The sequence below is a fragment of the Miniopterus natalensis genome, chromosome 10 (assembly GCF_054644295.1).
Source record: "Miniopterus natalensis isolate mMinNat1 chromosome 10, mMinNat1.hap1, whole genome shotgun sequence".
Taxonomy (NCBI): domain Eukaryota; kingdom Metazoa; phylum Chordata; class Mammalia; order Chiroptera; family Miniopteridae; genus Miniopterus; species Miniopterus natalensis.
In genome coordinates, this window is record NC_142090.1 from 79,980,946 (window position 1) to 80,008,219 (window position 27,274).

The following is a 27,274-nucleotide window of genomic DNA, read 5'->3' on the forward strand; positions in this document are numbered from 1 at the left end:
TCAGAAGTCACTTGGCTTAATCAAGTTGTCAGCAGGCCAGGGAGAAACCGTTGGCTTTCTGCGTACATTTTTCTCAGGATGGGAATGAATTGAAATAATTATATTTTGAAATTGTCCTTTCAAGGTAATTCATGAACCATGTTCCTATTTTGCATGCTCATTACCCTGTTTTCTCTTGTCCCTTACGTCTTTCCCTCTTCCAAATTAGAATATTATTTGTGCTCCAAAGTTTAGGAGCATACAGATTTTTGACCCTTACGTTTTTTTCTTGTAATGAGAGCAGTAGCTTAGCAATTGCATGGCCATAAAACTCTTTTTATATGCCTGTAAAAATATTACAAGTCACAAGAAACCGTGTAACATTTTAATGGATTCTTCCAGTGACCTTTTATAGACTTTCAAGATTTGTTAGAAAAATGATTCATCACAGGTGTACCGATATCTGTATGTCATGCTTAAGTTACTTTAAAAATTCCCCTTATTTTTATAAAAATGAGTAGCAGATATGGGCGTTCATGCAGTCACACACTAGCTGCCCACCTGTCCATGGAATTTTCCTGCAACGAAGAGAGCACATTTAAGGGTTGCATTCCATGAGTTTTTTAAATATATTTTAAAATATATTTTAAAAAAATTGACTTTAGAGAGGAAGGGAGAGAGAGAGAGAGAGATCTGCTGCCTCCTGCACGCTCCCTACTGGGGATCAAGCCTGCAACCTGGGCATGTGACCTGACCGGGAATCGAACTGGCGACCTTTTGGTGCATGAGATGATACTCAACAAACTGAGCCACACTGGCCAGGGCCATTCCATGGATTTTAATTAGTGTACATCTGTGGAACTCAAACCTTTATCAAGATAGATCCATCACTCCAGAAAGTTCTTCCACTGTCCTTCCCAATTTCCTGCACTCCAGGCAAACTCTTTTTAAAGTTTTATTTTTATCATAGCCTGGCCAGTGTTGTGATCGCCTCTGGCAGGCTGAGGAAGCCAGGGAAGTCCCTCTTAGATGAACACTTTTAACTACAAAAAACACACAGGATTACAAAGAGAACCAATTGTGTTGAAACCAAATATCACACTGCTACAAATATTTCAAAATACTTAAACACAGGCACATGCTAATACATGTGTTTCTTTTGTATGAGGTCTAATACCTACAGTTTCAAAGTACTGATGGCCATAAATGATAATTCCAGACACAATCAGTCCTCATTATTTGAGAATTCTGTATTTCTGAATTTGCCTACTTGCTAAAATTGATCTGTGACCCCCATGTCAGTCCCCATGGTACTCTTGTCATTTGACCAGTGAAAAATTTCAGTCTCCTAATGTGCATGTGCCCAGCTGAGGTGGGTTAAGGTGAAGCCCTGCCTTTTGTAAACAACTGTCCTTTGCACATTGGATTTACTGCCACGTTTTGGGCACTTTTATGCTTTTTGTGGGTGATTTCACTGTTACAGTGTGATGCTAGAGGACCGTCTAGTGTTTCTTGGTGCAGGATGGCTGTGAGGTGGCTTAGGGAGAAGACAAATGTGCCCATAGCCATAGCTTCTTTCAGATGTGAGTCATCACGTTGCTGGCCACAAGTTCAAAGCAAATCAATCAGCTTTGTTGGCCACAAAGCTAATCAATCAACTATAAACTAGATACAGTGTCTCTAAGCAGGAAGCACCCATGAAACAAGGCTGTGCATTGATGGTTGATGACTGTGCTGTGACCTGAGGCTTGCAGGAATGTCACCTGTATTTCCAGGTCACCCTAGGAACAGAGGCTCAGTACTTGCTAATCGAGTGGTCAAGGCAACTTTGTAGAACATAACTGCCGTGAATAATAAGAATCGATTGTACCAGCAACAAATGCAATGTGGTGTGAAAACAGTGACAAAGACAGTTAAAAATGCAGTTATATTTTCTGTCCTGCATTCATAACCAAGAGGGGGGATCAGTCCCCTCGCACACCAAGACCCTGGGTAAGTGGCCCAATGGGCTGGATTTCTTATTGTTTTTACCACAATCAGCTACTCAAGGGCACAGACGCTCTCTTGCTGGGAATGGCACCCAAAGCTCTTTATTAAAGTTTTAGGAGGGTCAGTTGCCCGGGAACTGACCCCAGAAGCTCACAGAAGCACGCTGTCATTCAGATATGCTCTTACAGGCGAGAAAAACACTGCAAAGGTGAGGCTAAGGAGAGTCCCATGAGCCTGTGATGTAGCAGCCCCTACAACTGTGTGTTGGACAAGTTTATCCAAGTTTCTGATTCCCTAAGCTCTCCAGGAGTGCATGTCCCTGAGGGACTCAGTGCCCCCCTTGGTCTCCAAACACCTGTTCAATCTGGGGGTTAAACGGATTCTCCTTCCCCAGGACCTGGGGCCACTGCAGTTGCAGCTTGTCCCACAAGCTATCTGCCAACAGCAGCGAAGCCACCTGCAAGAGAGGAGTAAACGGAGATTATAACCAAGTAAAGAATCTACCAGCAAGATTACCTCTCTTTTTTGTGTGGTGGACAGACTCCAAGATGGTCCTCATGGTTCCTACTGTCATTCTTTGTAGGATCCCCCTCCCTTGGTGAGGGTGGGACCTATCGCTTGGTTCTAATGGCGTATTCTCAGACTATGGTGAAGGTGAGAGGATGTCACTCCAGGGATGATGGAACATTATCTGAAACTGCTCTGCTGGGGGTGTTCCCCCGGGGACTCTCCTTGTTGCACTGGTGACGTAGGCAGTCCACACGGCAGGGGCAGAGGGTGGCCTCTGCTGACATCCAGCCAGAGCTGGGTCCTCAGTCCTCCAATTACAAGGACATGAATCCTGCTGACCACCCAAGTGAATCTGAGAGCAGTTCTTCCCCGGTTGGGTCTCAGGATGAGAACACGGCCTGGGTGACACACCTGGGTTTTACCCTTGTGACACCCTAAGCAGAAGAGCCTGTTCAATCATGCCCATCCTCCTGACTCACAGGAGCTGTGAGATAAGGGATGAATATTGTTTCAGCTGCTGAATTTGTGCTAATTTGTGATTTAGTAATAGATAAACACACTTCCTGAGAAACTCATTTATTTATCTGGATGGCTAACACTTACTGCAAGCCTAGGGCTTGGGTTCTGGAGATGGACAGGGTGAGTCCTCTGCTCAAGGAGCTCCCAGTCCAGGGAGGGAACCAGACGTGCAAACAGACCCCGGCAGACCCACACGGAGGGCTGAGAGGGGGATGCCCCCGGCTGGAAGGGGAAGAGGTGCCAGCTCTGCGGGGGGCGGGGAGGGGCAGGTCCTCTCTGAAGAGGGCGATAGAGGAGCCGAGTTTTCAGGGAGGGGTTCCCCAGCTGGACTCCGTGGGAAACGGTGTGATGGTGGAAGACTCAGCGTGTGCGGGGCACAGAGTGTGGGCGCGGGGGAGCTCTGGGTGCCTGGGCGGCGAGGCTGGACAGGGAGCAGGATACGGTGGACCTGACAGCTGAGTGCGGGGCCGCAGGCCAGGCAGGGGTCTGTGTCCGGGCGCTGCTGTCCATCAGGCTGATTTTTACTCACAACCGCAGCAGGATGCATTCTTGGTGGCCCTGTCCTCTGGCCCATCGTTAGCGTGCTTTTGATGAGCAGTCTCTCCCTGCAGAGGACACCCTCATTCATCTAGCAAACGGGGCCCGGCCAGACCTTTGGCCCCAGGTGGCTGTACCCCACAGGGTTTTAGTGCTGGGTGGTAAAAGGAATGTGGTTGCTGACGGTCTCAGAGGGGAGCGTGCCCTTCAGGGGGGAAGCTCCGGGTTACCCCGACTTCGGTCAGAAGCACATGGCCCCTGTCTCCCCAGGGCAGGCCCTGCGCACCGTCCCAATAGGCCGAACTGCCAGCTCTCGGGAAGGGCTGGTCAGCTCCCACAGAGCAGTGTCTCCGGAGACAGAGGACTGGTCTCGTGGCTGTTTGTCCTGCTCTTTCTCAACAAGGCGGCTGCCGCCGGGTCTGCGGAAGGTGACTGGTTGCTTTTTTCCTGATTGCCTTTTGACTTGATACACACACGCCATCTTCCTAACAATGGCGTGGCACCAAGGCGTTTGTGATCATTTATTCCCCAGTCTAAATTAATAAGGAGGGGCGGGGTGAGGGTAAGAAGAGAGTTACAACGATAGAGCTGATAGGAGCATGTGGCAGCTGCTGGGTCTGAAGGCAATTAGTTGGCTGTCACTCTCGTGGAGGTTAGAATATTTATGAGCATGCATCGCTAATACATTGAGTCTAAAACGAGAGTGGCACTGTTATTACCAAACTAGAGGCTTGTGATAAAAGACCCACTCTAATAGGTCATTCATTTCAGAGCCTTTACAGGGCACCTACTGGGGGATCTTCTTAAAACCAGCGCCTTGTGTAACTCCCAGGAGGCAGGGCCCTGGGCAGAGCCAGCCCTCCTTTACCCTCCTGACTCCCATGAGCTGTTCCTCTAACGCAAATAGCTCGTCCTTCCTTGTTCATAGTTTAAAGTAGTAAAGCAATACCTATTCATTCGAGACAAATTTAACAAGACCATAAAGCAAGAAGAGAAAAACAGAATAAACGAAAGTCCTTTGTAATTATAATAGAGATAGACACTATTACCGTCAGGTGTAGAGCCTTTCTGACACACACACATGCACACACGTGCACACACGTGCACACACACACACGCACAAATTGGATCCCTCTGTAAACACTATTTTTCAGTCTTCTCTTTGTGAGGTATAACTTACACAGTAAAATTAACTGTATCTGGTAAGCAGTTCCGCAAGTTGACAAATGCGTAGAGCTGAGTAATCAGCCCCACAACCTTTAATCTGCTACTGTGTACTTTGCTCTGATTACAAACATATTTCTGTGTCACTAAAGGTAGACTGATATTGTTTTTATTCAATGCACTGTGTTTCATCAGATGGACACAAGCCTATTTATTTTTCCAGCGGAGACGTTTGCCTAGCGCTGGTCCCCGGGACCAGGGACAGACACAGCGTCCTCCCGCCAGCGCACACAATGTCTGCTGCGCAGGAGGGGTCGCCGGCTGCCTCGCTCACTAACCCCGCTGCCCACGCACAGGGGATGGACTCTGGTCCAGCGGGCGCTGTGGGACAAGGGGTTCTGGCTCAGTGGGGTCTTCTGGTTTACTGAGCTAGGCCCTCTGGGTCTCTTGCAAATGTCTCCAGCTCTCAACTAGAAGTTGGTGATTTCCAAACCTGTCTCCAGGCCAGACCCATCTCCTGCGATCAGAACCCACATGTTTGATCCAAAGACTGTTTCGAGCGTTGCACCTGGATATTGTGCAGGCACCTCAAATGCAGAAAGTTCAGACCTGCTCTTTCTCCTGAGCTTCTTGACTTGGCGCTTTTCACGTCTTCTCATCCACTCACCCGGTCCTGTGAGTCACTTCCCTCCTACCCACCAAGTCCCATCAATCAGCAAGCCTGGCATCCTCACTGGCTTCCTTCCCTCTCACCCTGAAGAAGATTGTTCTCAAAATTCTGGTTCTACATTTTGGGATTGAGGTGAACGGTAAAGCAGTTGTCAGCCTGCATATGGGGAATTTTCCTACACTTGTTGATTTTCCATGGACATATAAGCAGAGTTTAGATCCTGAATATAATTTGGCTCAAAAATATTCACGTAGAAATCCTACACTTGAAATGGTCAACACAACCTGTGCTTACACTTATTAAACTTGTCTCCCTAAAGTAACTGGAGCAGTTGAAGCAATAGCAGGTGGTTGACACTCCCCTGCGTCTCGGGCAGGGGAGGAAATAGGCCAGCACAGTAAAGCCTGCCCCTTGCTGCTGGTGAGGGGCAGGAGCCAGCTCTTCTTTGCTCAGATGGACAGGAGTTGGTGGTGGGGGTGCACTTGGAAAGGTCCGAGTCGGCTCCCCTGGTTTGTGTTACGTCCCTGCGATAGGATGAGGCCTTGAGGCCAACCTTGTCCGTTTGGCTCTTTCGAGATGGAAAAAGATGTGAACCCCATAGCTGCCCGTGGTCTAGGCGGGTTCGTTAGCACTGCCTCTGCTGCAAGGCCGGGCATCTGGAAGGGAGTATGCGGGGACATCCCGAGGCTCCTCTTCAAGGCTTCAGGTCATAAGTCTGTCCTGATGGGACTCGCTTCTGTATCTTTTCCTGTGCTCAAAGCTTGTGTGTTATCTGCTGAAAGGACATCCCCACTTGGACATCCTGTAGGCTCCCGAAACCCAACATGTGCGAACCCCTCCTCAAAGCCCCGTGCCCTGTGTTCTTCACCTCGGTGGGCAACGGGATCATCTGCCCAATTTCCCACGTCATGAAAGAAGTGTCGCGCTTAGCACGCCTTTCTCTTCTAGCGCACACCCAGTAAGTGGCGGTGCTCTGTGGACTGAACTCGCTGAGTGTCCCCAACACAAACCTTTCCTCTCCCTTCCCCCACTATCTGTGCAGGCATCTCTCTCATACCCCCCCGAAGGGTTCCTTCCCTCTGGAATGCCCCCCCAACCATTCTCCACGCTGTTACCACGGGTATCTTTTCTGAACACAAGCCTGGTCATGTTTTATTCTTGCTGTAAAACCGTCAGTGGCTCCCTGTTCCCCACAGGAGAGAGGTCAGAACTCCCGTGGCCTGGCCCCTGCGTCCGCCTCTCGATTCCTCCCTCTCCCTCTGATCCTCTACATCCGGCTGCACCGAAGCACTTTCATTTCCTCCTGCTCGCCATGCCTTCGGTCTTTTTTTTTTTTTTTAAAAAATATTTCATTGATTTTTAGAGAGAGAGGAAGGGAGAGGGAGAGGGAGAGAGAAACGTCAGTGATGAGAGAGACTCACTGGTCGGCCGCCCCCTGCACGCCCCCGACTGGGGATCGAGCCCGCAGCCCGGGCATGTGCCCTGACCGGGAATTGAACCGTGACCTCCTCCTGGTGCCTGGGGGCGACACTCAACCACTGAGCCACACAGGCTGGGCACCGCGCCTTTTTCATACGCAGGTCGTTGCCGTGGGAAAACTGTTGGTAACCCCTCCCCTCTTTCCTCCGCTTCCTGGGTCGTGGTCTTCCTGACACCCCCACCCCATGCCCCACGAGGCCCATAGCATCTGCGCTTGCACAGTGGGAGGCGTTCGCCGCTCTGCATTTTGTTATCTTTTACTTGTCATTCTGTCACCTACACCACGATGTCCCTACGCGGCGGGCCGGCGGCCTGTTCACACTTGGATTCTCTCGTTAAGCGTTCTTCCATGACAAGTGGCAATCTGGGCTGTTGAGCTGAATGGATGAGATGATCAGGCTTCAGGCACTGCCGGCCGTTGCCGCCCGCTCTAGCTGTGGCTGCCCAAGGGTGCCCACTCCCTCACCCACGCCCGCCTGGGAACAGACCCCCGGGGGTAAGCGGGTGATGGCACACACCGCCTGTCAGCGTCGGACGCTGCTCTCCACGAGCAGTTGCAGGCGAAGCCGTCTGAGTGCAGGATACAGCTCCCGTCCGACAGGCTGTGAGCCCCAGTGTTCAAGGGACAGCATGGTTTTTTGATGGATCAGACACATATGTCCCAAGGGAGGAAACAAAGCTGTCTGCGACCCTCTTCTGTTTGTTCTTGTTCTTAATTAACTCCCTCTCTGATCACCTCTTCATATCCCGTTTCTCTATCAAATCAGAAGGGTACGATTCTATTAGGCGCAAAGAATGATAAGATCTGCCGCCTAATTATTGCCAGAAGGAAGGTCTCCATGCTAACTATTTGAGAACCAAAGACATCATTTCCATTTTTTTTTTTTTTGGAAGGGGGCAGACTCTATAATATTTAATCAGCTTCTAGCCCAAAATTCTCTTGGATCAACTCATCCACAAGATCCACAGGAAAGTTAGATATTCTGAGATGCTTTAGATTTATTTATTTTTGATTGTTTGTGAGATGGGCATTTAATACTCACTGTAAAATTTGCCCAGCACCTGTGGGTGCCGCTGTTCATTCACCTGTCGATGGAGTGGCCCTCTCCATTTTCTATTAGCCCTGCCCCTGGGTTCTTACCAGAGCGTGGGGAGGGTGGGTTACACGCCATTCAGACTCCTGAGGGGGTGGTCAGCCCTCTCCGTGGCCTGGCTGACCATCAAGGCCAAGGCCACGGCCACCAGGAGAGCACACCGAAAGCGCTTTTCAGGTTGGACCTTGGTCCTGCCACACCATCCTCACCAAAGGCTGAGTCAGAAAGACTAGAATTGTGGAGGATTCCCAGCTTTCAGAATTTTGAAAATGGCTGAATGACTTCCCTACTACTTCTTTCATTATAATTTTTAAATAAAGAAACATTATGAGTCAGTCCAGTATGTGTGACAGGTAAAAGTGGGGCCCCCCAGGCTGAAGTCAGGACAATGGACAGGGTGGGGGCAGAAGGGACAGAGTCCTGCCGTCTGGCTCCCTTGGCTCGTCCCTCACAGCATCCTTTCTAGAAGGATCCGAGGAAGAGACTTCTCACAGGTGTCGATTTGTGTGTGTGTACTTGGCGTATCTTACGTTATGGAGACCACGGCTATGCCCCTCTTTGCACTGGCCGCTGGGAAGCACAGCGCGGATGTTGCAGGCGCTTGCCGGCATCTGCACTTGCCTGCAGGTGACATGAAACAGACCTGTAGACGTGAAGTCCAGAAGCCAGGTGTCATTTCTACCACGTTTCCCTCTTACTCTGATTTTCACTTTATTTTCGTTGACTCCTCTCTCTAACCCATGTGCGCACATTACCTCAGGTTGCTTCTGGAGCGCATCACTATATTAAACAATAACCCAGCGGGGAGTTTTCAGGGACCGTCGTGTGACCGCTCACCTCGTTGGGGTGGAATCCATCGACGGGCTCGATGAGCTGCCAGGGCTGGCCGCCTCTCTCCTGCCACTTCGTCACGACTGCAGGGGACACACCGAGCCAGAGCGTTAGAGCAAGGGCTGTGCCAGGCGGTCACCAGGGCTGCCCCTCCTGCCCCGTAAGACACCAGCCTCCCCGTGACTGCGCAGGTGGCCTCGCTTCCTTTTGTCCCGTCTCCTGCTTCTCCCATACAAATGTTAAAAAGAGAAAGGAAAGAAGGACTGGAAGAGAATCCTGATTGGATGTTAAGAAACCCCCAGACTAAAGAGACAACGGGAACTGGGCGAAGTCAAGTCCTCGGACAGAGCCCGCTGGAAAGCTGCCGAGTTGTAGGAATGAGACGTGAAGATGGTATTAGAGAGATGGCCTGAGCCAGGCCACCACACAGCCTCGGGCCCTCTGGGGGTAGGAGGCCTCTTGCTACGCTCTTTGATTCTCCGTGTTTGCAGAGAAGGTTGAATGACAACTTGAACCCGAACTTGTGCCTTTACTGGCTAAGAGAAAGTTCCGGAAAGAATGACAGTGATTGGGAGATCTGGAAAATCCACAGCAGAAAGCAAACTCAAGCTGATTAAGGATACACAGTTGAAACCAAGATCGTGGTCCTGGAGGAAAATGTTTATTAGGAGCCCGATATTAAAAAGGTCAGACTTGCTTATACCCGAGTTTCCTCTAGTGCTGTTTGATTTTGGCACCTGGGCTTAAAATTAGTCCAGGCTATTTCCATTTTGATTTGAATTTTATGTGCGTTACTGAGGACTACACCAAAAATCCTGGCCCTTAGAGAGAAGGGGAGGTGGTGATCGATATTGTACTTGATGGGACAAATGAACATTGTTCGGTCATCAGAATTAGTGACTGTTTTCCAAAATGAGAAGGGATGGTCATTGGTGCTCCCCTTGGAGCAACTGAGCATCCCCAAGGTGGGGATTCTGAAAAGAAAACTGGAACAAAAACATGAGGAAAAGAGAAGGGTATTTACTTGCCAAGTTTTGCAAGGAAGCAGGGGCACACCCTATGGTGGGGGGCGGTGGGAGGGGCCCACATTTTATTTTGACCCTACTCCAGCAATTCTAATGATGTCAGTGACAACATAGTCCTCTCTGCTCCCCCATTAGTAGGAAAATACCAGGGAATCCAGCCTTTAGAAGAACTGGCTTATATGGAATAATTGGATAGGCATTAAAAGAAATGCCACAGGTTACCAAGGCTACAGGCAGTCTATTCACAGCGGAAAACATCATTTTCTCACATGATATTGTGTTGGCCAAGGTTGCCAGTCATCACACATTTGCAGACATCAGCATTAACACTGAGAGGAAGAGTCAGTAGCTCATAGGCAAGAGTTTAAGGTTTCACCAGTATGTGACTAGAGCTAGACAGAGTGACCTTTTTAATTTATTTAATTAATAAATTAATTATTTTTCTTTTTAGAGAGAGTGGAAAGGAGGAAGGTAGGGGGAGAGAGAAAGAGAAACATCGATGTGAGACACATCAATTGGTTGCCTCCCACATGTGCCCTAATTGGGGTGGCCAGGGATGAACCTGCCACTCAGGTACATGCCCTTGACCGGGGATTGAACCCATGACCCTTTGTTGCACGGGCCAACGCTCCAACCATTGAGCCACACCGGACAGGGCCAGAGTGATGCTTTTTAGTTTGTGTATCTCAGGGTGAGATTTTGCCTTCTCAGAATAAACATAATACCAGACAGTGGTCCCTGTTTCTTCCCTGGTTGAGTTTAGAGTGGGAGGTCCAAGCAGGGGGAGCAAGGTAAGCTGGTCATTTTCCTTCCTATCTGGGACCATAATTCAGAGTAGGTAAACACATTCCTAACTCTTCTTCAGAAGGCCTGGATGAATGGTCATGAATGATCTCTTGGGATTTGGTGCATAATGTGTTTGTATATTTTTAAAAAAATGTTTTTATTGATTTCAGAGAGAGGAAGGGAGAGGGAGAGAGAGATAGAAACATAGATGAGAGAGAAACATTGATCGGCTGCCTCCTGCGCGCCTCCTACTGGGGATCGAGCCCGCAACCCCGGCATGTGTCCTGACTGGGAATTGAACTGATAACCTCTGGGCGCATGAGGCGATGCTCAACCCCCTGAGCCTCCCCAGCCAGGCATGATGTATGCTCTTTACCTGTGAAGTCAGGGAAACTCTGCTAATGACCAGCTTTTCAGAGAGCCAACAGAAACCCCTGCAGGAGAGTCATAGAACACGTGTGGCCCCTTAATGATCAGCAACACTCTCGGGTGTTTAAAAAGAGAAATCCGCATCCTGGTGGGCGTCCTGAAGTCACTGGTTGTTCTTACAAACAGGTACATGGCAGGACCTCAGAACCAGGCTTTCTCCTAAGGGGTTGCCATGGCAGCGGAGGGCAGCGGGTGGTGTTTTCAACGGTCAGTGTAAAGTGGCCTTGTCAGTCCGGTGGCATTTTCCTTTCTGTGTTTGAGAGACGTGGCACAGACGAAGATGAAGGACTTTACCCGCTCGGCTGCCCTTTCCTGAAGGGGGAAACCACTTCTTCTGTGTAACTCACGACCAGCTGAGGGTGAGTCAGCAAGAGACAAAAGGAGCCCTTGGAGACGAGCGGTCATTGTTCAGGGCTGGACTCAGGTGTCAGAGCAGAGAACTGGTCACTCTTGTGCCCACCCTCAGGGGACGGGACCCTCAGTTGCAATCAGAGGTGTGTGAAATGGTAAATTTCACCTTGAAAATGAGGCTCTCGATGATGCCACAGCGAGTTCAAATACAGTTCAGAAAGGAGAGGGTTCCGTGTGGCTACGAAGACCGCAGGTTTGACGAGTGACTCCACAGGGTCTTGATTTTTCATAAAAGGGGACCGCAGGGGTCATGAGATGTGTTCCTACCACGGCTGCTCTGAGGAACTCAGCGTGGCCCACAGGCGTGAACTTACAGTGAAAGGGAAGGAACATTTCCCCTCGTTTGTCTCGAGGCCTGGAGCTCGCAGCGGCGTCCCAGGCAGGGCGTGTAGGAAGGTCCACATCCTCTCGTGAAACCATCGCAGGGGTGTGTTACGTAGATACGGGCCCCGTGTTCGGGTGTGGGTGGGAGTGTTCAGAGTGTTCAGGGAATTGCCTGTAATCTCAAAGATAATAAAGCGCGGAGCCGGGGGCCGCCTGGAAAATGAAGTCCCTGCACACGTTAGATGACATTATATTTTCAATAACTTTATCCATGTTCGAGGTTGGTGATCACAGATCACTTGGCGGTATATTTGTTTACAGCAGGAATTCATTAATGCGTCTTTAGCTCTGCATCTTAATGCGAGGTTATTTATCAAAATGTCTCTCCCCATGAGAGAAATATGCATCACCCAGGCAGGAAATCTAGTTAAGGGCGATCCGTCTTGTTGAAACGATGTTCGGAGTTGAAGCACTGGCCTCTGCAGTGCAGACCACTCCAGCTAATTAACCTGATAGTTCCTGGTGGCCATCGCTCCCCCGGCTGCCTGGGCTGGGGGCAGGGTTGGCGAGGGGGAGGCGGAGACGATAACCTCTGGGGGAGAAATGGTCCATCCTTTGATACACGGCAAAGCTTTTCATTCGCATCGTCGCAGAGGGCAGTCCATCCACAGGAGGCCTTTCTCTTGTACAACAACTGCTTGGCAATGAACACGAGACTGGAAGGGTTAAGGCCAATACAAATAGTTTCTCAGAGTCAAGATGTAAAGGAGAAATCGTAGCACCGGTAACCACGCCTGTTTCTGTGGCCACGCCGCGGTGACCCCTGTGTTTGGACAGAAGGTCAACAGGGAGATGCTGGTGTTGTATCTGGGAAGCTGGGACACGGGCTGTCCACTCTGCCGTGGGCAAACCTGAGGTCCCTCCCACAGAGATGCTGATCAGTTTCTCTATGCGCAGGGCCTGGGGGTCTGCATTGTTACCGAGTCCCTAGGTAATTCAGTGCCCACTGTGAGAGGCACTGCCTCAGCCCTCACCCTGTCACCCTCGTCTTTAGCCCATTGGTAAGCAGGATGGCGCTATACTGGCAAGAACAAAGGCGACTCCACTCACCTGTTGGCTCCCTCCCACTGAAGCTTCTTCCAAACTGGTCACTGGCTCTATTGCATGCGGGTTTCTCAAATGATGGGGAAATAGGGACGATGCTGAGCTTTCACCTCCCCAGGAAGAAGGTCACACTTTATCTGATTTCAGTACTAGAGCTACTAGTGTGTAAGGACGGTCAGGAGAGACCCTGTCCAGTCTGCTGCCTGCTGGTTTATACCCGGCTGGGGCGGGCTCTCAGCGATAGCTGCTGCTTTTGTCTTATGTCATCACCAAAGCCGAGCGACACTTACTTTCTTGGAAGTCAAAATCCACGTAGAAAAGATCGAAGTTCGTAAATTTCTGGGTGGTGGCGATCTTTTTCAGTGTGTTGGAGAGTTGTTCTGCTCTCTGGATACAAAGGAAACAGGGAATTCTGTGATATCCAGACCTTGACTCTAGTGAGTGGATTCAGGCAGAACAAAGAAATGGGTAATGCCCCCCCCCCGCCATCTGCACAGAGCAGCTCAGCGCACTAAATTCTATTTATGCACAAATGGCCAACGAGCATACAAACTGTTAAACTTCATTAGGAACCAAATCAGGGCAAATTAAAGTAATAAGATACCACGTTCCCCTGCGGGACTGGGAAAGAAAAGATGAACAGTTGTGATAGAGTAGAACAGTGCCAGGGGATGGGTGATCCAGAATGTCAACTTGTTTAACCTTTCTAGAGAGCAGGTCAGGAAGACGGATCAAATCCTTGAACACGGCATGCCCTTGGACCCAGTGATTGTTCTAGAAATTTGTCTTAAGAAATAGACATGGTACACACACACACGCAGGCCCATCACGGTGCTATGTGTCACAGTGGCAGACTGGAAACCTATATGACCTACATGTCCAGCTCTAAGGGGTGAAATAAATCGTGGTACGTTCCTATGTTGTGTACTCTGAAATGATTACAAAATCAGGCTGTGGAGGAATAATCGATGGACGTCAGAAGGCATAAAACAACATGTATATTCTGACACTATGTAGGCAAAACCCCCAAAATATCTATGAAAGTAATACTGGAAAGACAGGTACACATATTAACTTTGGGTGGTGGGATTTGGGGTGATTTTTGTTATTGTTCTCTGTGCTTTTTAAAAAATATCCTCTGAGGTTTTTAAAAATGGACGTATATTTATAAAAAGAACTCAGTAAGTCTTTACAAAGAGATGATTCATTACCTGTGGAAAAACTGCGTGAAGCGCAGGTTCCTGTCAAGAAGAGAGGAAAGCTCTGGGCCCCTGGTCCTCCTGACACTCGGGAGAACTCAGACGTAGGGCCTAACTCGCTCCCTTCTCTCCGCCTCTACGCATATGCCTAGGACCGGCTTTCAAAGGGGTGTGTGTGTGTGTGTGTGTGTGTACACACATGTGTGCATGCGAGAGAGACACACACACTATACAGTGACTGACAGACACGGGGAGAGTGACAGACCCAGAGGAGGCAAGAGGAGAGAGACAGGGCACCCCACATTCCCTGCCTCCTCCCGCCCCCTGGAAGTCCGATGTTTCTGTTCACCAGGCTGGAGGCCGGCACCCTGTCAAAATCCCATCCCCTGTGACAACACCGCAGCAAACACAGGGAAGGAACGACCCAAAATGCCATCAAAGGGCCTGCGACAGTCCTACCTGTGAAGTGAGGGTCCGGAGGGTCTGGTTGGCAGACATCCAGCCGTGGCAGGGGCTGATCTGAGGGCAGGAAGACACCCCATGATTAGAGAGGGACATCGGGCGATGAGGGGACTGTGGCCTCGGGACAAGTCAGTGCCGGCTCACCTGAAGACAGCTGAGGAAGGAGTAGAACCGCTCGTAGGTCACGTCCTTGTTCAGCTGGCCTGGAAGACAGCGAGCGCTGGATGTCGTATGGGCCCGAAGGTGGCAGCCTCCCGTGCAGGAGGCTGGCCCCTTCAGGGACCTGCCCTGATTGTGCAGCTGGCATGGTCATGAAGGATGCCCTTTCTCTCTGAGCCCCCTAGAAACTCAGAGCCGGGGTGGGGAGGGGCCTTACGGAGCTTCCTTCCGTCCTGAGCTGTTGGTGTGGGCCAGGGGCGGGGAGCCTGTGGGGCCTGACCTCACCTGGACCCAGGTGGAGGGATGCAAGGGCACCATGCGGACCAGAGCACCACTGACAACGGACTTGCCGAGCAGCGGCTTTCTCCTGGCCATGGTATGGAGTGCCAGGTTCCCAGGGGGCACCGGGAGCATTCAGGGTGGCAGTTGACAAACCCTCCTGTCCAAGTTGCTGAAACACCCAGGTCTGACCCAGTTATCCATGGTGAGGGTCTGAGCAGCTGACCAGGCTCTGCCCTGCAGTTTGATGAGCTGCAGGCCTCCCAAGGTGCTTGGGCGGCCCCTGGAAGCAGGAGGCCAGCGCACCACATCCCTGCCCGGCCCAGGGGATCTTATCTGAGCCCTAAGAGTAGATATGCCCCACACTTATTTTTTGGTGCACGTTAGAGAGGTGGCTAAGAATAAAGGTGACAGGTGCCGTGTGGGGTTCATCCCGAGCCTTCGGAAACATCAATTGCAGATGCTGAATCTCTGGGGGTCACCTCTTGTCTTCTCACATGTCTCCCCTCCCTTCCCTGCTTACAGCACCCCCAGCCCCAGGCGATTCCACCTTCACGCTGTGGCTGAGACACAGAACCCAGGCTGTCCCGCTCGGAAAAAGAGGGGAACAGGAGGCCCCGTCTCAGAGCCAAGGGAAGGACTGAAGCCGATAGAACAGCTTATGTTTTCCTTACGCCCCAGCTCAGTTAGGCTGAAAGATAGATTCAATTTTCTTGTCACAGAGGAGAAATATATTATCTCTGTGTGCCCGAGCCTGGGAAACGGAGGCTTGTTGTCCCTGCTGCAGTTGCAGGGACACGCCAGGCCTCCTCGGCTCCCAGAGGCGTCCCATCTTCACATTTTAGATGAACCTCAAACCACTGGCTTTGCTTTTATTTCCTGGTACCCACATGGAGCCCCGAGCTCCACCTTTCTCCAGGATCCCGCGTTCCACCGCCGAGGCGGCTTCTGCTCTGTTTCTTTGGGTCTGCGTGTGTTTCTGTAACTTCTCTCCTTTCTGTACGTGTCCCTGCTCGTCTCAGCCCAGCCCAGCTGCCGTGACTGACACATTCAGCCTCCACCTGCACCCTGGATCCTCCATGTGCCCAAGGGGACAGAGGCTGAACTGAATTTTCTCCCATAACACTTGTCACCCGCTGACATGCTTTTGGAGTCTTTCCCCCACTGGGATATGCCTTATGTTGCTGGGATTTTTGACCATATGTTCACTGCTGGGCACACAGTGCCTAGAACAGTGCCTGGCACATGGCAAGCACTTAAGAAATATTGTTTTGAAAAGGCATTGTCTTCCAAAACACAGAAGGAAGAGCTGTGTGGCACCCAGCTTACATGGCAATGAGCTATGCAACACTTGGCAAGCCCCCTAACCCCTCTGAGCCTCCCTTTTTCCATTAAATGGAATGAATGAAAACATCGCTCTCACAGGAGTGTTTTAAAGATCAGCACGGCAGCCCTACCTAATGTGAATTACTGCTACTTTTATAATGTACCACATCCGGAATGCTAGAGACGCTATCAGAAACTTCTCGGGATCTCTAAAGCATTGTAGAGCCAAGGACTCCACGAGAGGGTCCAAGCAGGGAACCAGTCCTCTGGAGGACAGTGGTCTACAGAATTCGATCTGGCCACTAGGGGGCACTCACCATTGCGATTTGGAGAAATCCTTCCTTGGACTCAAGGCTTTAATGTCTCTTGTTTGGGCTTTATCAGCTCATTCTGGATTTCACCTTCAGTTAAAGGAGTTTCCTGACTGAAACTCTTACCTTTCAATTTGTCTTAATTCTTCATTAACTACTTCTGCCCTTCTGGCTTTGGCGCTGGTTCTGCCCACCTTTGGATACTGACCTTTAGACCCTGCCCCTGGGGATGCTTCCCTTCATCATTTCTGACTCATGCACTGTGATGGCATTTTAGGTGTATTCCTACATGATATGAACTATATATATTTGAACTCTATATACATTGACATTGTTAAAGAGTTAAAGTATTGTCGAAACAATACCGAGAGGATGGTATCTGTTGTGCAGATTGTCCCAGAGAAAGGTCCCATCTGGTAAGCCATATAAAATAACGTGGCTGCCATTTGGCAGGTGGGAATTCAGATACTTCAGAGTCTCCATGACCTTGGAGTAGAACTGCTCAGGAGTGGTCATTGCTCGGACTGTGTCAGTCTTCCTGTGGGTAAAAGAAACAGAAAATGCCTTACTGGATTACAAGGATAGATGTGTGCCAATTCAAAATACCTGGCCCCTGAGGTCCCCTTCCCCATTCCCACATGGTGGCTATTGGTGCTATTTGCAGAATATTTCTGGCTTCCATGTGATCGGGTTGGCCATATAACTGGTCTGGGAGCCTCTAGAAAGCTCTTGTTCTTTGCCATGGGTCTGGGCAATGTTCTAGACAGCAGTGACTTCACCAATCTGAGTCCTGGAACAGAGCCACATGATTCTTGATGGACATGTGGTGTGAGTGAGATGTTTGTTGCTTTATGCTCCTAAGATTTTAGGGGATGTTTGTTTCTGCAGCATAACCTCAATATCCTAACTGATACACATGGTTCATGGAATCAAAGGAGTCTGGTAGTGATGATGATTATTTGTTTGATACTTCAAGGTCTATAACTTGGTCTCTAAAACTTCCTACCTATATTGCAGTTAGGGAAACAGAATGTCACTGAGGAATGAAGTTACATTATGTGTTCACATTTCCTTCCATTCTACCCTGAATTTGAACTTTCCTGATAGACCGCTATTTCAGGCTATCCCCCTGCGACGCTGTCTGCCGATGGCAATTCCATTTTGCATCACTGCCTTTCTCTTCATAGCTGTGCTTGTGCTCTATAGACAATATTTTAAATTTTAAATTATATTTTTTCTTTTTGCTTCATAACAGTTAGTGAAAACAGAAAAAAAAGTTTTGAAAGTGGTTATAAGAGCATAGGCCTAAAATCAAAGAATTTAAGACAAAGATGGAAATCACAAGTGAACTGAGAGTAACAACATTTTAGCTTCAATCAGACATTTTTAAAATTTAAGCTGGTTGACTTATTTTCATTTGGTTTGGGGAAAAAACAAAAATAAGGAATGTGTGAACATATTCTAGAAATACATCATTGAAAGTTACATTAAAATTTCTTTCTTTTGAGTTATGTTTAAAAGGCAAGTGTAAATAGGATGGCTAGAATACTTTCTGGCTTTAATATGTGAATCTATTATTGTTTATATTTTTGCACAGTTGACTTTTGCAGACACAGGAACTCCTCCAGTTCGAGTTAAGATTCTAACCTGCATTAACCTGGGAACATGAATTCTCTAAGGTTTTCATTACTCTTTAGGCTCTAGATTGCTCGACGTTAACCTGAATGGAATAATGCTAAACATTGTCTTCTCTTCTGAGTCCTTAAAATTCCAAATTTACTGCACGATTCTATAATGGGTTGAACAGTATCCTTCAGAATGTGACCCTATTTGGAAACAGGGCCTTTGCAGATGTCATTAGTTAAGATGAGGTCATAGGGAATTAGGGTGGGCCCTAAACCCAGCAAATAGTGTCCTTATAAGTGGAGGAGAGGACACACAGACACACACAGGCCCCTCAAAGAGGCATCTTGACTCAGACTGGGAATGGGGGGGCCTCTGCGCCCACATTACCCCAGGCATAGAGACCCTGGGGCCCCTGAAAGTGGACGTGGCCTGAACATGCCTGCCATTGGCAGACTTCTTGTCCTTACCAGGGCCACTATGCCTTGATGGAGGAGGCGAGGGAGGGAGGGGGGGAGGGAACTCCTCTGAGCACAGTCCATCCCCTTTGCTGCTGGTTTCTACCATTGGGCAGAATGGATTCTTTCTGGGCAGCCCAGGCTCTGGGGTCAGCACCTGGCCTGATTTCCTCTCCCCTCAGCGTCCATCGGCCAGCTGCCCAGGGCGTCTCCTGAAGCATTGTCATCGCAGAAAAAAAATGCTTGGGGGCCGGGCACGCAACCTGTGTGGGGTGGTCCTGGCTCTATTAAGTAAAAGGTGCACAATTTATAATTTCTAGGTCCACTATAAAAAAACGGGACCCTGTCAATTGATGTGGCCAGTGTTGGCCACATTTCTAGCAGTTACCATGTTCTTTTCAGGGCTGCGGGTTGGGACGCTGGGGAATCCCTGTCATCATGCTTTATGAATCGAGGGCCTGAAGGCCACTCCCATTTCCCAGTGCGGGCCCTGCTAGCTCAGGGTCTGCTGCTGTAGCTCACTTGCATTTGCCCTGTTCCCAGCACATTCTATAGCTTTGTGGGCAGTGATCGGAAAAGCCCGAGGAGGCTGGGTAAGCTTAGGCCAAACTGAGTGGAGTTACAATGAGACCGTAGGTTCATCTGTGTTGCCTTTTTTCTTGAATTCCGGACACTGACGGCTATCTTCCAACCATGACCTTTATTTCAGTAACAGTGTCTGTTGAGCAACTGCACAAGTTCGGGGCTGAGAAGGAAGCACATCGTTGCGTTATGTGGGAAAGAGCAGGCCATCGTTGCCAAAGGAGGAAAGACAGAAGTCAAGCAAGTATCCCCAGACTTGCTCAGGAGGACTTCTTATGCAACCCGTTGCTGGCGTGAGCTTTTTATGCAATCACTCTGCTCATTTCGGGTTATCTGCTCCACCTTGACGTTCTGGCAGATGGGGAGGTGTAGTTGCCATCTGTCTTTATTTTTTTAACCCCTCCACAGGGCGTTGCAAAGTGGGCACCGCGGGGACATCCCACACTGCCAGCTCCGTTCTTTCTCCCAAATGCTTGCTGCTTCTCTGCCCAGATCCCGGCAGGGGGAGGCTGGCACCGGTCCTAGCTGACGGCTGCCTGCCCCTCGGCTGTTGGCAAAGGAAAAGCAGGTCTGGCTGGAAGGACCTCTGGGTCGGCAGGTTCTGCTGGGAAAAGGCAGTTTCAGGGGCCTGGGCTCTTGGAGTCAGTGCCTCTTTCTGCAGGTGCCTTTCACGCCGTGTAACTAGTCTGCTCTCTGACCCTCCGGGGGAACCTGATGCCGAAGCTGGAGGGTGCCAGCTGATCTGACCATCGGTTTGTTCTGTTTTGTGATGGGGCTGGGCGCTGAAGCTCAACGCTTCTCCTTCCATAAGAAGCTCGCGGTCATGAACTGTGGCCTCTTTGCCATTGGACCCCAGAGACTGGCACATCACAGGTGCTCAATTTACAGTTTAAAAAATGAATGGATGAAGGAAAGTAAACAAGGCCGGTGTGGACTGTGGGAAGGAGCACAGGACTTCATCAGAGAACCTGGTTTGGCTCTCAGCTTGGCCGCTCAATGCTCTATGGACGGATAAGCAAGTTTTTTAATCTTGCAGAACCTCGGTCTCCTTCTCTGTGAAATGGGGACAGTCATACTTGCCTCCTAGGGCTGCTGTGGGGTGAGATGATATAGTGAGTGGCATGGCTCTGGGCTCATAGCTGTTTGCTATTTAGTGGAGTGTCCCAGGTAGTCTGTGAAGAGGTTGGGACTTGGGTCCCCAGTGTGTACCCTTGGCAGACTTGGGGGCCTGGGGAGATCAGTAAACCAGCTTAGAGGGTGCCAAGGCAGGGGCTGGCACATGAGCATTCTGGATCACAGTGTGGCACCTCCTGCCCTGAACTCACTTCACTGATCAGGCCTAGGCTCTCATGGAGGTGTCCGTGAGTGCAAACACTTTAATGACATTGAACCGTGGTGTGTGGGAAAGCAAAGGTGAGGCAGCGAGCAGGAATCCCTGCTTTAGCACTGCTCGGGGTGGAGTCCAGCTCTGTCCTTAGTCAATTAATTGGGCAAGTCACGTAACCCCCTGTGCTTTCCTTTTCTGTTTTCTAAAACGGAGGGTGGGTGGCTGCTGGGAGCTGTTCAGGATCTGATGTCACCTTTTCTTTTTGGCCATGATCACAGGACAGATGGCATGCCCATATGCAGGGTATTCTTAGGGGTACACACAGATTTTGAGAAATCTTCCAAAATGTTGTGGGGGAATGAAGGCACTCAACATTTTGAAATCACTGTGGATATTAGCAGGGCAGCGAAACTACTTTGTTTTATGGGCCATGGGCAAAAATAGGATTGGCCGTGAAGCATGTGTAGTTTCTCTGCAAACTCTCTAAGACTGTGGCGTCTCTACCCCATGAGTCGGTGCCTGAGGATGTGAGCGGGGAGGCTGGTCTTATGGGGTAGCTGTGATTCTGCCTTATTTTATTGAGAAAGTCATGATTCTCAGTCTTGGATTCTTGGCTAGTAGAAGCAAATTTCTTTTCTAATAAAATGTGTTTTTATGGATTTCAGAGAGAGGAAGGGAGAGGGAGAGAGAGAGATAGAAACATCAATGATGACAGAGCGGGTCATTGATCGGCCGCCTCCTGCTCCCGACTGGGCATTGAGCCCACCGCCCGGGCATGTGCCCTGACCGGGAGTCAAACCCTGACATCCTGGCTCATGCATGGGTCGACGCTCAATCACTGAGCCATGCTGGCCAGGCAGAAGCATATTTCTTGTGATACAAATCAGAACTGATCATGACACACCCACTTGTTGTGAATCAGAGCAAAGAATGAATGGATCAGATGTTTGTAAAAGGGTCTTTCTCCTTTACAGGTTGGTTCTGTTGATTACACATGTGTCTAGGGCTTGTAAAGACAGAGAAATTTAACTCAGCAGCAGGTTGCTGTAATGGAGTGGCGTGGAGTGGAGAAAAGGGGAAACCCAGAGCCCAAGGATTTTCAAAGGCTTCTTTCTTAATAACTCACCCGTTGCAGACATCATTTCCGATCATGGCGTATATGACAATGGCTGGATGGTCCAACAGTGGGTTCCTAGACAGACTGAGAAGCCACAGATGGAAGCTGAGCGTCACAGACTTGGAAACACAGCTCTGTAACCAAAGTCACAGGCTGGGCCCATGAAAGATCTTTGCATGACCACCCTGTGGGTAACTTCTTGCTCTTCTCCTTTCATTCTAGTAGCACCCTTCCCGTTTCCCCCTTTCTCCCCTCCCTTCTCTATGCTCTTTAATCTACTTCCTATTAGGGAAAGACCATGTAAGTGCACGGGATTGAGGAGTGTGAGAAGTCTCCCGCACTGGGACACCCTACCATCTTCTCAGCATCTACGCAGCCCTTGTGGTCAATAGACACAAGTCAGTTACCTGGGCTACTTGTGTCCAGATTCATAAGACGACCTGTGGGCCTGCAGCCAACTTTGGAAAATTAAGGGTTTCCCAAGGTTCCCATGCTGGGCACCCAGGGCCTTGCTTCTCAATTTTAAGCCCCAAGTGAGCATACAAGTGTTTTGTCACTCTTAAACAGGAACATGAAATCCTTTTTGTCTTTTTGGCCAGATCTGAGTTTCACCCACTCTGTATGTATTTTTATGATTCTCTTTTAAGGACATATGCAAATGAACACTTCCAACGCTCCCTGGCCCAAGAAGAGATAATAATCTCCCATTGTTTGCAGAATGACTCACTGATGCCCGGTGCTAGTGAGGGTGGGGTAACAACAAAGTTTTCATTCATTTTTCAAAATGAGAAGTGTGATTTAAAAACAACTTCTTATAGCCCCCTTCCACTTACCTTCCTATAAGTCTCTCCAGGTTTTGGGAAGATGCGCCTGAATAATTAAAATGAGGATAATTAAAGTTAGTGAGTTCAGTTCAACACTATCAGGATGAGAGTCTGATGGACTGAAATCATGGGAGACGCGTCACTGGACAGTCTGAGGTCACCCGCAAAGTCCTCTTGATGGAGTAACATTGCTCTGGCATGCTCCTTAATGGGTCTTTCCTCGGCATTATATTGACATAATCCCAAAGTCTTTGGATTTACAGGTCTTCAGACATTTCCTAACATGAATGAGTGAACTTGCTAGCAGGCGTAAGGAAAAAGTATAGATCTATCACCAGAGAGAGGAACTACCCCAAAGATTAAGGATGAGTTGAGGTGTGAGAGGAACAGTAAAAAGGATTCTTTGAGGACCACCCATCTCCCCAGCGAGCCCCAGTGAAGCTGGTCTTCATGCTTACTCCCAAGGCTCCCCCTCTGGCTGGCCTGTGCAGGGTTCAGGTTGTAGAGTTGCGCAAAGCCACACAGCTACTAACTTGGAGAACTGCCATTCAAACCCTGTCCCTTCCGCCTGCAATGCTGAGCTCTGGCCCCCTGAGTGATGCTTCCCTAGGCTGGGAGGCTAGAAAGAGTGAACCCAAGTAGGGAGTTAACAATGAGTTGGACACGGCCTCTATCCCTGAGCAGTAGCGTCTCTGGGGTAGACGCATAACTGAGAACTGGTGCGAGGTTTAATGCAAATCCCACCCCAGAGCTTGAGAAGGGGGAACCCAATGTGATTTGGGCCCATTGTCTGGGCTCAGAGAAAGTGCCACGTCGAGTCCTAGACGTAGAGACTCCGGGCATTTCTGGCTGTCAGGTCCTTCCCGATGGTCCCCAGGATGAAGACGGAGGGTGGCCCCTGTGCTGGCAGGGTGCCCACCAGGGCTCACCCATCTCGTCGCTAGGCCCTTGGTCCAGTTCCAGGCCCATGATCTCAGCTGCCCATTTTTAGTAGCATCATAAATCAGGAGGTGTTTAATTCTCACTCTTGGATTTGTGTGTTAATGAGCTACAGAAACTAATGAAAGCTCAAGGCATGAGTGGGAAAAAAAATTGAAGGACCAGGTCAGGCCAATCATTTTCCTCACTGTCCAGAGGCAGCCGGGAATTCAAGGTGCAGATCACCCCCGGAGCTCGAGGGGGATGGAAATGAAGGCCTGCCGTGGCGTGCCGCGGGGTCAGCCCCTCCCGTGTCCACACCACCCGCCTCCCTCTGCTGCTCAGGACAGGATGGCAGGCCCACGTCGCAGGGGATTTAAAAACAGCGGTCACCAGCATCCTCTCAGGGAGAGGGGCCATGCCTACTCTGCTTTACCCAGATGTGTTTCTTCTCCTGGGGGGTCTTTGTAATACGAGCACTGCGTTTTCTCTGCTCCCAAGTTGTTGCCCTCCCAGGATTTCCGCTTCCCTTGGAAAGCTCAGTTTTTGAGATGATGGAATTAGTTCATGTAACGCCCTGTCTCTTCCTAACCCCCCTTCGTGTGGTTCTGCTAGCCCTTTGCCGGACCCGCCAACGCTTCTGTCTCCTCCCCCAGTGTCCAGTCTTTCGCCTCCTGTACTTAGACTTCTTCTCAGTGCTGGTTCTGCTGTGGCAGCTGCTGCCATCCCAGAAAATACTTCCAGACGCAGGTGGACCCAGGAGGTGTAAGCAGCAGAGGCAGCCCCAGCCGTGGGAGGTGGTAAAGCGAGGCCAGTGTTTGAAGAACTGGCACTGCCCTTGAGAGGGTCACACTCTGGTCTCTATAGTTATAGTCCAGGGAAATGGAACAGGTTTGACTATGAAACAAGGGCCAGTGGCCCAGTGGGGACTTGCCTGTCCCTAATTAAAGAAAGAAGAGGGTCCTTATTGGCCATCAAAGCCCTGAATTCGGAAGCATTTTGAAGAGCACAATGTGTAGAATCCAGGTAAAAATTTGCCATGAGGAATTTAAATTCGTCTTTTTCTCTAAAAATGTTTGTTTGCAATAAGCAGAAACATTTAGACTAATATACTGGCCATGAGCTCAAAACAGTGGGCACTTAATAACTGTTGGGACACTTTCTGATGATGTTTCTATTACTGCAAATACTTTCAGATTCCTAAGTGTGGTTCCGAATTCCTGCGACAAGCCAGATACATGGTTCTCCCGAACATGTATTTTTAAAAGAATGTAATAGCTTCCCAGGGTCACCCAAATCTGCCTCCTACTCTGAAAACCTGATGTAGCTTCACAAGCATCCTTCAGCCACGCCGGTCTTCTCTTCCCAAAGGTTACTGTGCCCTTGGAGCCTCTGTGCCCTGAGGCCCCATCGCCCTCTGCTTTCTGGATTCCTGTTTTTTGTGTTTGTGTTTTTTCCTGCAGGGCTCTCTGCTCAAAGGTACCTCCTCTGTGACATTTCCCCCCCATCCTGCAGGCAGAGGTAAGAGGCTCTCACTTCCACAGGCCTCAGCCTACCTCTTTCTATCATTTTACCAGCACCGTCACTGTTTCTGCTGTCGCCTTTCTTTTCCATTTAGCTACGATCCCCGTGAAGCCAGGGGTTTGTCTTGCTCACCTTTCTCCTTCTAGCACCTATGGCAACATTGGAGGGAAACAGGGAGGGGAGGAGGCCGAATCAGGTGGGAATGAGAGGAGGGGAGGTAAGGGAAGAGCAGAGGTAGGAGGCCCACCCAACGATGCTCCGGGCTGGTGATGAGACCACAAGTGCATTCAAGCTCAGGACACTCAGCAGCAGCGAGCTTTCCCCACGAGGCCCCTTACCTTCAGCCTTGAAAAGGGGCCGACTGAAAGGAGACCCCCTAGGACATCAGGAGCCCTGGCCATTGACAATGACATAAAAAAGTGCACACATGTTTTTCGGACACCCTATATTTACATTGGCAAAGTGCCTGATTTCTGAAAATGCTGAGTAAATAATTGGCCAGGTGGTAGGTGGGGTTGGCGGTGATGAAGGACACTCAGGGGAGCACCGAGTTTTCCCCGTTCAACTTTCTAGCAGCCCCTGAAGCTCAGGAGGGGCTGTTACTGTCCCCGTTGTGCGAAGTGAGCCCCATCTGGGTTTTGCAAATTCCAATGTCACCTGACATAGTTTAGGGACTTGGCTTTATTGGGGAAAGGGCAAACTGCCAAGGCTGGATTGTCCCCTCAACCCCATCATCCCACTGAATTCGGGGCCGATCTCTCCCATCAGGGTGGAGTGAAGACGCCCCATGGGAGCTGGCTTGTCTAGACAACCCTGAAGGGGATCCTGGGGTCACCTTGGGGAACTGTGCTCATCCAACCAGGGGCCTCACTCTGCTGTTCTGTGAGGAGCTGGTTTTGCCCCCCTCCCTTAACCACACGGCCACCTCCCGCTGGCCACTTTGGTGCATTGGAAGCTGTAAGGATCCCCCCTCCTCCCCGAATTGGCTGATCTTAAAGATTGAGCAGGAGCCTTGCTGTGCCCAACCCCATGCCAGAGAACTGGTACTCGAATTATAGGTGACTTCGACATTTTATATTTTAAAATGCTTTATAATCACCGGCAATGGCTCATGGTGGGGATGCCTATAGACAGGTTTGAGATCTTGCACCTAAACATCAAGACCAAAATAAGAGCTGTCCCTTTAATTCTGACTCTCCAGTTTTCAAGAAACGCTTTAACATTCCGCTCCACTCTTCCTCCCCCTTCTCCTCTTTTTCCCTAATAATGAAAACTAAGTGTAGCCATAAATGTGCAGGCCACAGAGGGCTGACTTTTCCTATACCTAATGGAAGCCTTGGAGAGCACTTGGAATCGCTCGGTGCAGGTAGTCGGGGTACATGCTGCACGATATGAAACGAAAACCCATAGTGAGGAGGAGCCTCTGAAACCAGGCAGAGGGGCTGGAGAAGAAAACCCGAACATTAAAGGATCAGGAACTCGGAGGAACGAAGAAAAGTCCTCTTAGAGTCACATCCCTACAGAAACAGTCAAGCAGTGCCTCCAAGAAGTTACACCAGACAAAGTGTCCATTCTTTGAATTCCTAAGGATTTAAAGAAAGAAAGGGAAGCCTGGCCAGTGCGGCTTAGTGGTTGAGTGTTGACCCATGAACCAGGAGGTCGGGGTTCGATTCCTGGTCAGGGCAGATGCCTGGGTTATGGCTCGATTCCCAGTAGGAGGCGTGCAGGAGGCAGCTGATCAGTGATTCTCATCACTGATGTTTCTCTCTCTCCTTCCCCCTTCCTCTCTCTGAAATCAAGAGAGATATATTTAAAAAAAAAAAAGTGGGAGACTTTGCACCAGAGGGGAGGGCAGAGTCTTTGCAGTGACCTTGATTTTGCTTAGTTCTGTTCTGCTCATGCTCACTCGGGTCTTGCCTCCTAAGCCTCGAATGCCCTGCACCTTGGCCTTTCTGGAGCTTTCCTGTTGGACAACTGACCTGCTCCTTTGTCTATGTCTTGACTGTGTCTTGTTCTCATTTGCTGTGGGGACAAGGCTCTAAGCCCAGGGCAGCTCTAACAGAAAGAGAGACTGTTCATTTTACCCCATGGTCCTAGTTATGTAATTCTCAGCTTTTGTGGTACTTATGAAATAAAGTCAGTCCTTCAGGGCACATAGGCCAAGGCTTTGGCGGAAGACTACATACCGTTTTTGGAAAGATTCTGGTAGTCTCTGTGATTGCAGCGGTTTCTTTTCCATAAATGAAGGTAAATAGAGTTTTCTTTAATTCTGAAACACATAAATATGTGTATACTTAATGTTGGGATATTCAGG

General features: G+C 49.6%; 1 protein-coding gene across 1 annotated transcript in view; it reads right to left on the reverse strand.

The window, feature by feature from the left end:
• Window positions 1-2,044: 2,044 nt before the first annotated feature.
• AOAH (acyloxyacyl hydrolase) overlaps window positions 2,045-27,274 on the reverse strand; it is a 92,997-nt gene continuing 67,767 nt past the window's right edge. The window contains exons 13-21 of the mRNA XM_016222239.2: window positions 27,147-27,229; window positions 22,528-22,564; window positions 21,704-21,778; window positions 16,953-17,125; window positions 14,657-14,715; window positions 14,510-14,569; window positions 13,142-13,238; window positions 8,779-8,855; window positions 2,045-2,425 (exon numbers count right to left, since the gene is read on the reverse strand). Of these exons, the coding sequence (XP_016077725.2) occupies window positions 2,297-2,425; window positions 8,779-8,855; window positions 13,142-13,238; window positions 14,510-14,569; window positions 14,657-14,715; window positions 16,953-17,125; window positions 21,704-21,778; window positions 22,528-22,564; window positions 27,147-27,229 (790 nt within the window). The 3' untranslated portion in view covers window positions 2,045-2,296. The remainder of the gene's footprint in view (window positions 2,426-8,778; window positions 8,856-13,141; window positions 13,239-14,509; window positions 14,570-14,656; window positions 14,716-16,952; window positions 17,126-21,703; window positions 21,779-22,527; window positions 22,565-27,146; window positions 27,230-27,274) is intronic.